General features: G+C 34.7%; 2 protein-coding genes and 1 long non-coding RNA gene across 22 annotated transcripts in view; 2 read left to right on the top strand and 1 right to left on the bottom strand.

Annotated features, from left to right (window-relative positions):
• Positions 1 to 1,841, top strand: part of LOC101735348 (MAP7 domain-containing protein 1) — a 45,886-nt gene extending 44,045 nt beyond the window's left edge. For all 20 annotated transcript variants that reach the window (XM_021351648.3, XM_062676056.1, XM_062676063.1 and 17 more), the window contains 2 exons: positions 90 to 316; positions 581 to 1,841. In XM_021351648.3, the coding sequence (XP_021207323.2) occupies positions 90 to 316; positions 581 to 810 (457 nt within the window). In that variant the 3' untranslated portion in view covers positions 811 to 1,841. The remainder of the gene's footprint in view (positions 1 to 89; positions 317 to 580) is intronic.
• A 3,685-nt stretch (positions 1,842 to 5,526) lies between these two features.
• LOC101735570 (uncharacterized) lies at positions 5,527 to 6,477 on the top strand. Its single transcript, XR_210013.5, has 2 exons — positions 5,527 to 6,117; positions 6,358 to 6,477. It is a non-coding gene; the product is annotated as an uncharacterized LOC101735570 (long non-coding RNA).
• A 2,096-nt stretch (positions 6,478 to 8,573) lies between these two features.
• On the bottom strand, positions 8,574 to 13,244 carry LOC101735666 (transcription initiation factor TFIID subunit 11). Its single transcript, XM_004931707.5, has 5 exons — positions 12,710 to 13,244; positions 12,430 to 12,534; positions 10,395 to 10,827; positions 9,698 to 9,882; positions 8,574 to 8,830 (listed from the first exon to the last, which is right to left on the bottom strand). The coding sequence occupies exons 1-5, from the start codon at positions 12,750 to 12,752 to the stop codon at positions 8,697 to 8,699; spliced, it is 900 nt and encodes a 299-aa protein (XP_004931764.2). The 5' UTR covers positions 12,753 to 13,244; the 3' UTR covers positions 8,574 to 8,696.
• Positions 13,245 to 14,064: the final 820 nt, after the last annotated feature.

Below are 14,064 nucleotides of genomic sequence, written 5' to 3'. Positions count from 1 at the left end.
CAGACGATTAAAATTATTAATTAACTCAGTAGCTTCTGTTAAAATTTGATGGTTGCACAAATAAACAACTAACTGAACATAATTTCCAGCCTTAACAGAATATCGCCATCGAAATTATCTATTTGCACGAAAGACACCAACGGTCTCGTGTCGCTAGAGCAAATTCCGGCCGGTTCTGACTCGGGAGGGAGCCACAAGGAAGATGCCCGATCGATATCTAGCGAAGAGTTTCTTGCAATGGAACGTTCTACTGAACTCGAAGATACGACGCCCGATAGTCGTATTTATAAAGAAACTGATGCTCATAAATTGAATGGTAAGTAATGTAATTTAATTTGTCGTAAGCTTCAAGCTTCCTCCCATATGAGACGGTTCTCCTTACGGAGATCGAGGTTTTAAATTCAAAAGTCGATTAAGCTACTGTAGAAAAAAAAAAAACAATTTGACAATCCGTTAAACTCAATCAATCACAATCAATTTCACTATGCATTAAAAAAAATCGATAATCCACTTTACCACCTAACAATGACCAACGGCGAGTCGAAACAGCAAGAATAGCCTTTGAATTTTTTCCTTCTAGAAAAACGTGTTTGCTCACGTAATTCGAACACGTCCGGTCGAAGCCCGACGTGGAAACCCCAGGGTCAGCTGAGCTCCAGCAGCTCGGAGGCCTCGCTCCACCAGGCGCGGCGGGACTCGCCCGCACTGGCGCCGCGCCTTTCGCGGTTCTGCCATGAATGCGGCAGCAAGTTCCCCGTCGAAACTGCCAAGTTTTGCATCGAATGTGGCGTGAAAAGACTGGCCGTTTAAAAAAAAAAAGAAACGTGACACAAATATCCTAGTGTCAATATTTTGTGTTTCGTCACAGTACGGTAGCTTTCATATGTGAGCTTAGTGCGAGTTTTTTAACGTTCTCGACAGCGTAAAAGTTAAGCCAATTTTGTATGCAATTGGAACAGCGCCTCTAGCGGCAAACGTACGCAAACGATCCCGTTCCATACAAATATGAGCTAACTTTTACGCTATCGAGAACGTTAAAAAACTCGCACTAAGTACACTGATATGTTTATAAAAGAAGTTAAATATTTTTAATGAAGCTAAAATTTTCCAAAAACTTTCTAATGAGCAGCTGTGGTATAGAAAAACTAATGCCATCAATGTAGCGAGGTGCTCCATCCTATCAAACGTTCTACTCATTGCCAATTTGGACTTAGTGCATTTAAAATGAATGCATTTAATGTTAAAATGTTTTTAAACATTAATAACAGATTAACACTTTAAAGGCCCCAGACTTATTTGTTAAAATGCAATAACGAAAATTTTGTGTATTCTTAAATTACTTGAAATTAAGTAACGCCTAATATTAATTACACTAGTTTAATAATTTTTATATTGTTACCAAAAATTTTAAATGTTTGTGCCTTCTCGAGTAGCTAATATTTATTGTGTATACTTGTTTTGCTTTATTTCCTATGATATCGATCTGGCTACATAATACTATAGTACGTGTGTAACTTAGGAATCTGTGATAAGTGAGAATTTCGAAAATAGTGAATTGTGTTTTATTTTGATGCGGTTGTGCCAATTTTTGAGTTTTTAATTGAATTTTATTTACAATTTACGTTTTATTCCGGCATTGTATTTGCAAAGTTGATTTATTTTATTTGCTTCACAATAATTTCAATATTTCTTCTACTTACCTACTGTGTAGTTGGCCATTTTAACAAGACTGATTATTTTTTCGAAGTTTTCAAATGAAATAATCCTTAATTACTGTTGTATATTTTTTTAAAAAATAAAATAACAGTTTTATCATGTAATAAATTAACATTGTAATAAGATTCGACGATTTTTATTTACAAGATAAATGTTTTTGTTCTACTAGTAATGCATTAATTGGTTTTTCAATACATATATTGACATACTACATAAATATATTCTACATTATATTGATAAATTTGATCATAGCTAGCAATAAAAAAATAGGAAATACTTTAGAAATAGAAAATGAAAAAAGAAATGGATTTCCAGAGTGGCACAATTGTTAATTCATTAAATATTCATGGGATATTGGAACCGTTTTAGAAAACCCAGACAGGAGGTAGAACAGAGATTCCTAACATTAGAAAAATAACCTCTAAGAACTCTGTTTCTAACATTACAAGCATTAGCACAGCGCATTTTCAGCTATCTTCAAGTTACATTGCGGTTCACGCCATATCAAACTGATAAAAGCGACAGTTTTTTTTATTTTCCATTAATGTTGTTTATTGCTGCGGTAGGGTCATCTACCAGAACGGTCTCTAGATGCCACGTGTAGCAGGATTTTTTACCGAAAGGAATAAATATGGACAGAACTGGCCTTGGAGAAAATTAAAAAAAAGAACTGTGTTTGAAAGTGTCTGGGTCCCATTGTAGGTAATTAATGCAGAAACATGATAAAGTAAGATCCCAAGGGCCCCCAGACGTCACGTATTTTCTGACGAACGAAATGTGGTCGATTGCGTAGTGTTAGTATGTACCATATAGTATGTATCTCTCTCTTACAGTTGACTCATATCAAATAATTATTAATATTAAAGAAAATCAGTTAAAAATTAGATAATCAGGTAAATAATTAATCAAATTATATTTTTTTACAAATTATTTACCTAATTATCTAATTTTTAATTGAGAGAGATACAGTTCAATGCGTTTCGGTTTGAAGGGCGGGGGCAGCCGTTGTAACTATACTCGAGACCTTAGAACTTGTATCTCAAGGTGTGTGACGCATTTGCGTTGTGGATGTCTATGGGCTCCAGTAACCACTTAGCACCAGGTGGGCTGTGAGCTCGTCCACCCATCTAAGCAATAAAAAAAAAAAAAAAAAAATGTGTGCGTGTACTAGTGTACACACGTAAGAAGTGAAACTTCTTTATGGCCTTATTTTTCGAAAAATGATCTACATGCAACTTTCTAGAAATTGGTTAAATAAAGTTAAATTAGATAAAGTTTAAACAAAAGGATTTTATTATCATAGACATGAATACAAAAAAGTTAAATTAGATAAAGTTTAAACAAAAGGATTTTATTATCATAGACATGAATACAAAAAAGATGGCGCGTAACGGAAAAATGTGACGCGTAACCGAAAAATGTGACGGTAAATTTTTTTCCAACGCCGATAAAGAAGTTTCACTTCAAAAAGACAGAGACAGAGAAGTCAATATATCCCAATGAAGTAGGAAATCTATGGAAATGAAACGTCAACCAACATTTCGTGCCACTGTGACGTCATCTGGCCACAAAACATGGCGGCTTTAGTGCTGTACAAAAGATTTCAATGTTATCAGGTTTTATCGATAAACGTTCTTGGCTCATTTTATTTTAAATATTGTTGAGTATTATTTATTTGTAGAATTTATACTTTAATGGGAAGTAAGTAGGTATATTGTTATGTGCAAATATGATATGATTTAGATGGGTGAAATCTAAGACAAGTTCGTCCTTCGAATTTGCCAAGTAAACGATATGATGATTTTTAAAAGTTGCTACACTGATTTTATAAAGTTGTCGTTTGTCGCAAAACATAAAGATATGGCGTAGTTCAAAGCCATCAGCCCATTTCTAGCATGCTAAATGTTATCGTATTTTGAGTACGTGTTTTTCTTAGACTATAACAATCTATTTTAATTGTTTGCTGACTCTAAAGTCCCGTAACATACTACCGCAGCGCACCCCAAGGAAGGTGCGCCGCACCATTTGAATCACTTTCGCTTGAGAGTGATTCAAATTTTAAACTTATCAAGGGACCGCGTGAAAAAAAAACACCTACAGAACATTTATTCATTAATTACAAACGTCATTCCTTGTGACTTCCTCTCTAAAATCACTTAATTATTAAATTTTTAACAAATTTACAATAGTGTTTTACTCACTGCGGAATAAAACTATTTTATTTAAATAGTTCCGAAGAGATTTTGTCGGTAGCCTTTTTCCCAAAATATCTAAACAGAATGTCTAAATATGTTTTGATGACATATTTTAAAGTGGTATTTATGATTAGTGTCATGATCAATAGATTCCGACCGAAAAATGGATTTTTCGGATGAGGGCTCCATAATGAATTTAAATACATATAGATAATAGTTTTAGGGCATCGACTTTCTTGAGATCCTATAAAATACGTTTTAATTATTATTTTTGTATGTTTTAAGCATGATAAATTATGAAATTTTATATAATCAATCATATTAAATCGATATCAAAGTCAATAAATTTAATAATGTACAACCCAAAACAGACGGCCGAACTGACGTGACAATGACATTTGGCGCGCTAAACATGGCGGATTTTCGGCCTCATTAGACGGAGACGGAGATATTTACGTATATTCATGTTTCATTTTATGTACGCACTGAAATACTGTTATATTGTTTTCCTGCGAGTTAAAGTGCTGAGTAAGAACGAGATAGATATATGTTTATGTATGTGCCTTCAAAATGGGTGCTATTTATATAAGCAATTGTACGTATAGAACAATATGTCGTGTCCCTACTATATAGGTCTATGATATATCCTAATAGATATGTGTCGTTCGTTCAAATTTAGAGATTCAGATCAATACTGACCTGTTGACAAAATCATCCGGTTCGTACGACCCGTTCAGTCGAACGTTTGGATTACCGTTTATCATATCAATTTATAACATAATTAATATTATCAGGTCACTGGCTGGATAAAGTTTTGTATTGAATAACAGTTTAAAGGAACTGTTATAGTTCGATTGTTTACGTGAGATCAAAACAATTCAAATGCGTTATGCGTCATTATGCGACAATGAACGACTAACCGAGACGGTGGCAACTCGAAATGACCCGACTGCCGTATGGTTCTTTTCTTCTGATTCGTAGGTTTTGTTAAACGAGTCGATCTAGTGAACGACTCATATTTTTTGAAGTGACCCTATCGTTCGCGCGGATTTTAAGACCCGGGTCATTTGATTCGTTCGTTCGCGAACGACACATATCTATATCCTAATACATGTCTCACTCAGTCTCATGCGCGTGGATAATGCCCACGCGCTCTTACCCTCAAGTACTTATTAAATTGAATTTAGGGGATGATTGGCTCTTTAAAGCGTCTACAAAGCAATTCGGCCGACGGAAAGTGTCTGGGAGTATTGGCCACTTATTTGTTACAACATTGCCTAAAATATACGTAAAAATCAGCTTTCAGAAAATACGTGAAGTAGGTCATGATTTTATGTACCTTGATTACCTGATACCTGAAAATTGGCCGTCTAAGCAAGGTAGCAGGTAGGCATGCGTTCTTAGTACATACTAACACTACGCAATCGGCCACATTTCGTTCGTCAGAAAATACGTGACGTCTGGGGGCCCTGGGATCTTGGGACTATGACGGAGCCAGTGAAATGAGTCTCATATAAAATTTATATTTTACTGTTTTACATCCACCACCTTGAGATATAAGTTCTAAAGTCTCAGTATAGTCGCTATGCCTCACCCTTCAAACCGAAACGCATTACTGCTCCACGGCAGAAATAGGCAGGGTGGTGGTACCCGTGTGGACTCACAGAGGATTATGGTGGTATAATTATCACAAGAGGTCCTACCACTAGTAATTACGCAAATTATAATTTTTGCGAGTTTGATTTTTATAAGGTACACGATGTTATTCCTTCACCGTGGAAGTCAATCGTGAACATTGGTTAAGTACGTACGTATTTGGTACATTGGATAAAATTGGGACCCGCCGCGCCGGCGGGATTCGAACACCGGTGCATCGCTAGATACGAATGCACCGGACGTCTTATCTTTTAGGCCACGACGACTTCGAATATAAAGTTTAATGTTTTCATTGACGTTGTTGGTGACTGATATATGTATTACCAATGATGTTATAGTAAAAAGAGGTAGATAAGTTACTTGAGTTCGTAAAGTGGCGCCGTAAAACTGAGCTAATTAGCGCACTCAAGCTTAGTCTCGTGAAAGCATTGGTAACGTTGACTGTGTTTTTTGTTCCGCGAAATTTCTTTAAAATGACGTCCTGTGTTATGCGACACTGTAGAAACTATACAAGTAAGCCTCCCAAAAGTCTAGGGATGACATGTCATGCGTAAGTATTAATTTTAAATTGATTTGCTTTTAAATTGTTTAAGAAATCCAAAATATTAGCTTAAATTTATTAAAAAAGGCTCGAGTGCGACGGCATATACTCCGGTCACCAAGTGTAAGAGAGATGTCTGTCAAGATTAAAAAGAGTAATGTAACAGAAAGGACATTTCCATGATATTGCCTACACATTAGCTCACAACAACCGAGAAATGAATTAACAAATTTGATTTTATTTTTAAAGGTTTCCGGCAAATGAATTAAGGTGTAACCAATGGATAAATATTGTACATAGACAAAGACATGAAGAGGATTGGCGGCCAAATAATAATGAACTAAATGAAAATAAAAAAATAAAATTATATGTCCTTTGCTGTTTTATTTCTTAAAAGAATAGTCAGGAGTTCATTTTAAATATATCAATTCTGCTTACTAAACCGTAGGCATCAAACAATTATATGTTCGTTCTGTGACATTTTATTTGTTAATCTATGAAGTAAGTCGTGACATCGCAACGACACTGCGTAATATATATCCGTCTTGTTTACGGTCTTGCTAGTTAGCGTGCTATCTTTTTCACATAATATTACAACCTTGTCAAGTTAACTCTGCTCACGCGGCTATAATAATATGATATTATCATCAACTTTTGTCGGTTTAATTCGTCCGCATAATATCGTATAGCTTAGTGTGTTTATAAATATATATAGGTACATACGCCGCGGACAAGCTTGACTTCGTATTAGTACTAATATAACGTATCTACCTCTTTTTACTATAACATCATTGTGTATTACATATTATTTGTTAGGAGAGTATAAATATCATACGTGTTTAGCTTTGCGTCTTCTATGGTGTAAATAAATATGTTAGCAGAACTAACATTTTATAAATGCCTTCAGTTTTACCAACCAACTTTCAACCTGCATTTTTGTACAACCTTAAAACATTAGTGTGTATTGAATAGGTTTTGTACGGTTTATTAGGAACATGTGACTATAATCAAAACTAAACTATAACTTATAAATAGAAAATCTGCGTTAGCTCACCGCTGGTTGGCAGAGTTCCCAGAAGGCTGGCAGCATTTCCACGCTGGATAGCAATGCTAATTCTTTGTGCAAAATACGTACCGGCCTTCTGGTCTCCCGAGGCCTCAAAAAGTTTTTTTTTACGGTCCTTAAAAAAGCTTTTAGCAGATGGGCCCCGGGGGCCCAAAGTTTCGACCCCAAACGGAACAAAAAATGAAATCTTTAGAGAGATTTTCATATTTCCGTCGTTTGAGGCCTTCAGCCGTTAAAGCAGCGCTGCCAGCGTTAGAATTAGTCCCAGGAAGATGTGTTAAACTTAACTGTATTAATTAATAATTGCAAAACTATTTTCTTAAGTTTTAAGGTCAAAAACAATTTGAGCACATTAATGATAATGCCAAAAGTACATTTGCTGACATTTAAATTATTTTACTACAATTCTCAGAGTATATGATCCACCTAATCGTAAGTAGTAGATATCTTTGTTCATAATAATTGACACAGTGTAAATTCAAGTAAATATATAAATATTATGTTAAACATTAATATCCGATCTGAAACCACTAATTATTTAAGAATAGGAAATACAGAAAAAGCATTTTTTTTGTATTCGAGTGCTCGATATCTTGATTCCAGGAATGATTGGAACTCGCTTAGTGTAGGCAATCGATCAGCCTGTTTGCTTAGTTTTTGTTCCCATTGTTTCCGGGATTCATTATCCAATTTTATTGTGATGAGATATATAATCAGGATGTCCCATGTCGATACAGGTATACCAAGATTAGATAAAGCGTGCAAGCAATCATTTGTCGTATCGAATATTTGTTTGACACCGTTGGATGACTCTGAAGATAAAGCCCTTTTGCCCAACCAGCCTGGCCAGAATGCAGTTCGCGATGTAACGTTTGTTATTGAACCTTTTGTTTAATAGCTATAATCGTTACTTTCGCATCCCAATATAACATTCTGGTGATTTTCTTCAAACTAACCAGTGTTGTTCCAATAATTGCAATCTCGTTTCGATATATTCCCTTGTTATTCTAGACGCAGGTGACTTTTTGAAATTAATCTTTGCCTTAAATATCTTATTTTGAATATCGGTTTTTTAATATAACTGTCCGGGCCCATTCTTCACATTCACTAGTACTTAGCAACGAAATAGTTTTGTGTTAATTACGGTTTGTAACATTCTTTGCACTTAAAATTGTTGTTTATCATTAGTTGTTTTCTTATCCGGCTCGAAGGACCATGTTCGACTTTCCGAGGGATGATTATGAAAATAAACTTGGATTAGAAAAACTTGTATATTCAATAAAAAATCAATAATCTACGGATACAGTGTCACTTATGACAAGGGTATCATGACAACGGATTTGCGTATTACAGCGCTCTCTAGTGACGGTTTTAGGAGTTGGAAAAAACAGGTTGAACAAAATATGTAACCATGTATTTATAAACAAGTTTTATTTTAATTCAATTTTAGCTCGAAAATATCACATAAATATTAATATTTACACTTTAAAATTATGTACTACTGATGAGTTGAAAACAAAATCTAGGTCTTGAAGAAACTCCTGTGAACTTTTCTTGAGGGAATAGCACCTCTCACCCTCAAACGCCTCAGAGCTTCGCGTAGATGTTTTGGCTGTAAGGGACCTGACTCACCAGATTTCTCTAAAACTTCCAAGGCTGAAAATTTAAATAATTTGTTAATCTTTTTTTTATTGTCTCTTGTAGAAATAGTTTATTTTTAAGCAGCACGAACATACGGCCCACGTAATGGAATGTTACTGTGGCTCATGAACATTAACAATGCTAAATAGACACAGACCCGTCCCCACGGAGCCAGGCGTTCGACAAAGTCTGGCACGGTTTAATTTACAAACTGTATAACATAGGCGTGCCAGAGTCTCGTGCTCATCATACGAGCACACACATTTACACTCTTCAGGTCATTCAATCCCATTTCTGCAGGAAATCCGTCGGAGCACCGTGGTATGTGAGGAATGTAGGTCTTAATGAAGCGTCAGAGCGCTACTTCGACAAAGCAGCGTGACACGAAAACCCACTTGTCGTGGCCGCCGCTAATTACTTATCCGACCGCGACGGGGCCAGGCAAAGTCACCGTCGCCCGAAACATGCCGGATTCCCCAAATTCACTCTCGATGCTTTTAGGCCTTTCAAACACTGGTCACCGTCCTCGTCAAACTAGTCAATTACGACGAAGAGTTCGGCGAGCGAACTAACCCATAGACAACCCACTGAGTTTCTCGCCGGGGGTTCTCAGTGGGTCGCGATTCCGATCTAGTGGTAGATTCTGCGAAGCACTGCTCTTGGTGGGGGTAGCGTTAGCAAATTCTCTCAGGTGGAGCCCGGGAGCTCACCTACCCGGCCGGGCGTAGCTGGAATAGCCTCTTAGGTTACCAGTGAATAGGTAGGGAACAAAAATGCCAGAGGCACAGCGCATGCATTGCCTATTTATTTGGGGTATATTTGTAATAAATTTAAATTAAGTGCCTCAAGTTAAAATTTGGAATATTTATATTTGATTGTTACCTTCTTCAACAACTTCACCAATAAAGACCTTGGCAATACCAGACATAGCAATAACAACATTCTGTCCAACAGAACAACCGGTGATTGTTTGCATAAGTCTCTTTACAGCAGCTTTTGGAAAGGCTGCTCTTCTATACATCTCATATCTATTCAATTGTTCTTCAGTGAAATTTGACACCAAAACCCTGTAATAAAGTAATGATTTTGATGCTGCACTCTGCAGTACTTTGTGTTTTCTTTGATATCAATAAATTTTAATACATAATAATATACTATACACACAATGATAACTTTGGTCAACCATGAATGTGTTGACTTTATTTTTTGTTAACAGTCGATCAATATGATTTTACAGAATCTACTATTTTTTTTCAAGAGGGTGCAAGGTGAAGCCATCTTAAATTTTATTACTGTTTCAATTTAAGGGCTGACAGCTGTCCTACCCATCAATCTGAAATATGAAACTGCTTCAGAGATAAGCAGAGTAGTAATAACTTTAGCCCAAATTCACCCTAAAATTAACTATTTTGGAAATATATACAATTAATTGTCATTTGTTAAGCAGATATTTACTAGAAACATTAGTTTTCGCCAGAAGAATTGCTAATTGCGAGGTAGGTTGCATTACTCAGTATAAGAAAACACATTAGGACCCCACTTGGAGCAAAGTTACTAATAGAAAATGATATATACATACTGCATTTTCTCCCTTTCTTCTTCTTCCAGCTCTTTCTTACTCTTTTTTTCTCTCTCCCTTTCGTTAATAAGATCCTCAGCAGTTTGAAACTCATAAATATGGGAACTTTCAGTGTGATGAAAGTCAGTGGTTGCTGGTACTACTGAAGATTCTGCATCACCAACTCCTCTGTCATATTTTTCACCATCGGACTGAAACTGGTTGTAAGAATTTTCAAACTGATAGTCATTTCCATATGACTCATAATGGTCAGTTACATCAGTGAGAACATCTGTTTGGTTCAAGTATTCAGAATTGTCTGTATAAATATTTCCAAGTTCATCAGCTTTGTGAACAGTTTCAACATTTTGAGAAATTTCTGCATATGTATCTATCACCTCAGTTTCAATATTTGTATTCTGATCGCTTTCACCATAGTTAACCAAAGTTGTATCTGTGAACAAACATATTATTATCTTATACATGAGTCGACTATTATCAAAGCCGGCAATCTGACTTTTGAACAATGATTGATAAATCAGAAAAACGAATTATTGACTTTGTATTCCATTGGCAGTCACAAAACTCTTCGGAACGACATCTTAGATAATTAACAGGTTAACTATTAACCTTCATTTAATGCAGGTTTTGAACCGTATTCTTTGAAGAAGACGATTATATTCAAATCAATCTGTATTGACATATCAATAATTTTTTTTTGTCCAAATGCACAGATTGCCACCTTTGATAATAGACGACTCACATCATCAAATTATACAGTGTATTTTTTTTTGTAATCTAGTTACTTTACTAGTTAAGAATAATATTTTTACATTTTCCTTAACACATGTTAGGCAGGAACCTTGCAAAATTGTTTGTCACCTCTTTATACTGAAACATGGTAGAGTATAAATCTAGATTTTTCTTGATTAGCTGTAGGGTGCGGAAAATGTGTAAACATAGGCATGAAATGGATGAAGTACTATGGATTATCTATTGCTGGCAGAATGCCAAGAGACTATCTACCGATGCAATAAGTTAGAGACTGCCTGCCCCTAAAAATGCCTGTTTCACAAACCAATTACGTGGAAAAGTGAGGCCTATAAAATCAAAGGCAGCTAAATCCAAGTCTGCTAAATATTCTGGTAAAATACAAAAATCGGCCCTAAACACGTCATTACGGATCCTCCTGATCCATTGAAGTACTGCTCTTGCTAGGGCCAGTGTTAGCAACAAAGTTATTTCAGCTTCTCAAACCGGGAGTCGGTTTGAGAAGCTGAAATAACTTCGGGTAGCTACGATATTCTTTAATTTAAAGCAGATATTTAAAAGATTATTATAAAGGATGAAAATATTACTAATAATCTGAATTTTAGATGATAAAACTTCATTTATATTTGAGTACAGAGTAAAATTAAAATTTTTGAACTAAATTTGCTAGAGATTTAGCTGCATATAACATGAAAATATTAAAGGGTGTCCAACTAACTAAACAAGATGGGGCCATAGTTAATCCATTTTACTACATTAAGTTTAGCCGCCTTTGATTTTATACGCCTTAAGTGTCCTTATAAAAACTACTAAACCAATAACTATTTAGCCAATAAAAAAATCAACACCCTGTAATTGGCTAATACATCTTCTCATGATTCCAAATCATTTTATTATAAATGCATTTATTAAGTTTATTATTTAAAATATAAACTTATAACTTGATACATTTAAAAAATAATATTGTAATTTTTAAAGATTAACATTTGTTTGTTTTTTTTCCTGGAACAAATGCTATTGGTGCACTTGATAGTTCCTATGTAGTGTTGTACATTGTATGTGTTAAAGTAGCCATTACACTTACAGACAGAAATTGCCGAACTAATAGGCAGACTATAAAATACTATAAAAACCAATCATTCTAGACTTCTTTGAACTTACTAATAAATACTACTAACTAATAGCTACTACTACTAAATGTGTTTCAAAATGTATTTTGTATGTAAAGACAACACAAAATTACACAGTTAGATCTGAGTGACTATGAAATAAACAATTAACTCACACTCCGGTTCCTCCTTAAGTAGTTTCTCTTCAATTTCCATAGAAATGTCATGAGAATCATCCTCAATGGAGTCACTATGTTCCAATTCTCGTGCTAATTCTTCTTCTGTTAAATAAAAATTGTTAACTATAGGTTCGATAAGTATAATAGTTTACTATTGTTAATTAAATAAAAATAAGGAAGAAGAGTTGTTAGGTAGGAACGTAAGGCTGATACAACGTAATGTTGAGCATAATAATATATTAGTAGATTTTCACTAAGCCTTTTTTTTAAAACCAACCTTTTAATCGTTCAGCTTCAAAAAGAGCGTCGTGATTAGACATATTACCTGATTTTCTAATATATCCATACAGAAACTAAAAAATAATAAAACTTAGAATATATTTTCGACAAAAATAAAAGATCACTTAATTTTGCTTTATCATGTAAATTTAACGTATATTTTATGTGTAATATGTATGTCTAGCGTAGGATGTTTTGTTTCTTATGCATCATGCTTAAAAAAAAGTTTTCGTTTTAATTTGTTCCTAAAAAATGTAAACTTTTTTCATGAAATCCACGATTTTGTGAACTTCACAAACTTCACATGTAATTATTTTTAAAAGGGTTTTATGACCTGGTAACTAAGCCTTTAGGTCAAGTCTTACTTTAATTTATATTATATAAATTCTTATTTTTATGAAAAATGATAATATAAAGTGAAATGAAATGAGATCAAATGAGATGAAATGAAAGAAATGAGGTGAGATGAGATGATATGGTATGAAATGTAATCTCAGTAAAATAGTGGTCATTTACTGAGATTTTTTCAGTGGACTTTGATTGACTTCCACGGTGCAGGAATAACATCGTGTAGTAAAAATCAAACCCGCAAAATTATAATTTGCCTAATTACCGGCTCTTGTGAGTCCGCACGGGTAGGTACCACCATACTGCCTATTTCTGCCGTGAAGCAGTAATGCATTTCGGTTTGAAGAGTGGGGCAGCCGTTAAAAAAAAAACATTTTGGAGGATCCCGAGAAGTTACGTTCAGTAGCTTTGTTTGATTTTCCCACATTTGTGCACTTCATGGATACTAAGCAATTTAAACCACCGTTATTACACATTTAAACCTGAAGAAACACTAAATAGACAAAATAAAACAAATCACGTACTTCACTCCTCGCGTTCCCGCCAAAAAGACCGTATAGAAACAATACGCCTGTAACAGATAACATAATTTTTAGGAAATGTAGATTTGAGCGTAGATATGGAATGAAATCGATGAAATAGAACGAAAAATGCTGGAATGAGGTGAAACAAACTATCCCTTCAGTAAAATATTAAAAATTTATGGACCGAGAGTTCAAAGAATCGAAGAAGCCAGGAAATAAAATAATTTCACAATTCACATTCCCGCCACCATTTTTTCGTATTGGATGCCTCAATTTTTTCTTAAATTTGTAGAGATTTTAAATAATCTGATACTAATTATGGTCTGAATTTATATATATTGTGTTATATTCATAAAAACTGGAACGCATTATTGCTTCTCTACTAGCTATGCAAGGTGACTATGTGTTCTATGCGAAGCATGGATGTGGTTTTACTGTTAAATTTTGCGCAATTTAATATTTTTGATTAAAATATTGATAT

The sequence above is a fragment of the Bombyx mori genome, chromosome 3, assembly GCF_030269925.1.
Source record: "Bombyx mori chromosome 3, ASM3026992v2".
In the NCBI taxonomy this organism is placed as follows: Eukaryota; Metazoa; Arthropoda; class Insecta; order Lepidoptera; family Bombycidae; genus Bombyx; species Bombyx mori.
Note: the sequence above shows the minus strand (reverse complement) of the source record. Positions and strands in the feature narration are given on the sequence as shown.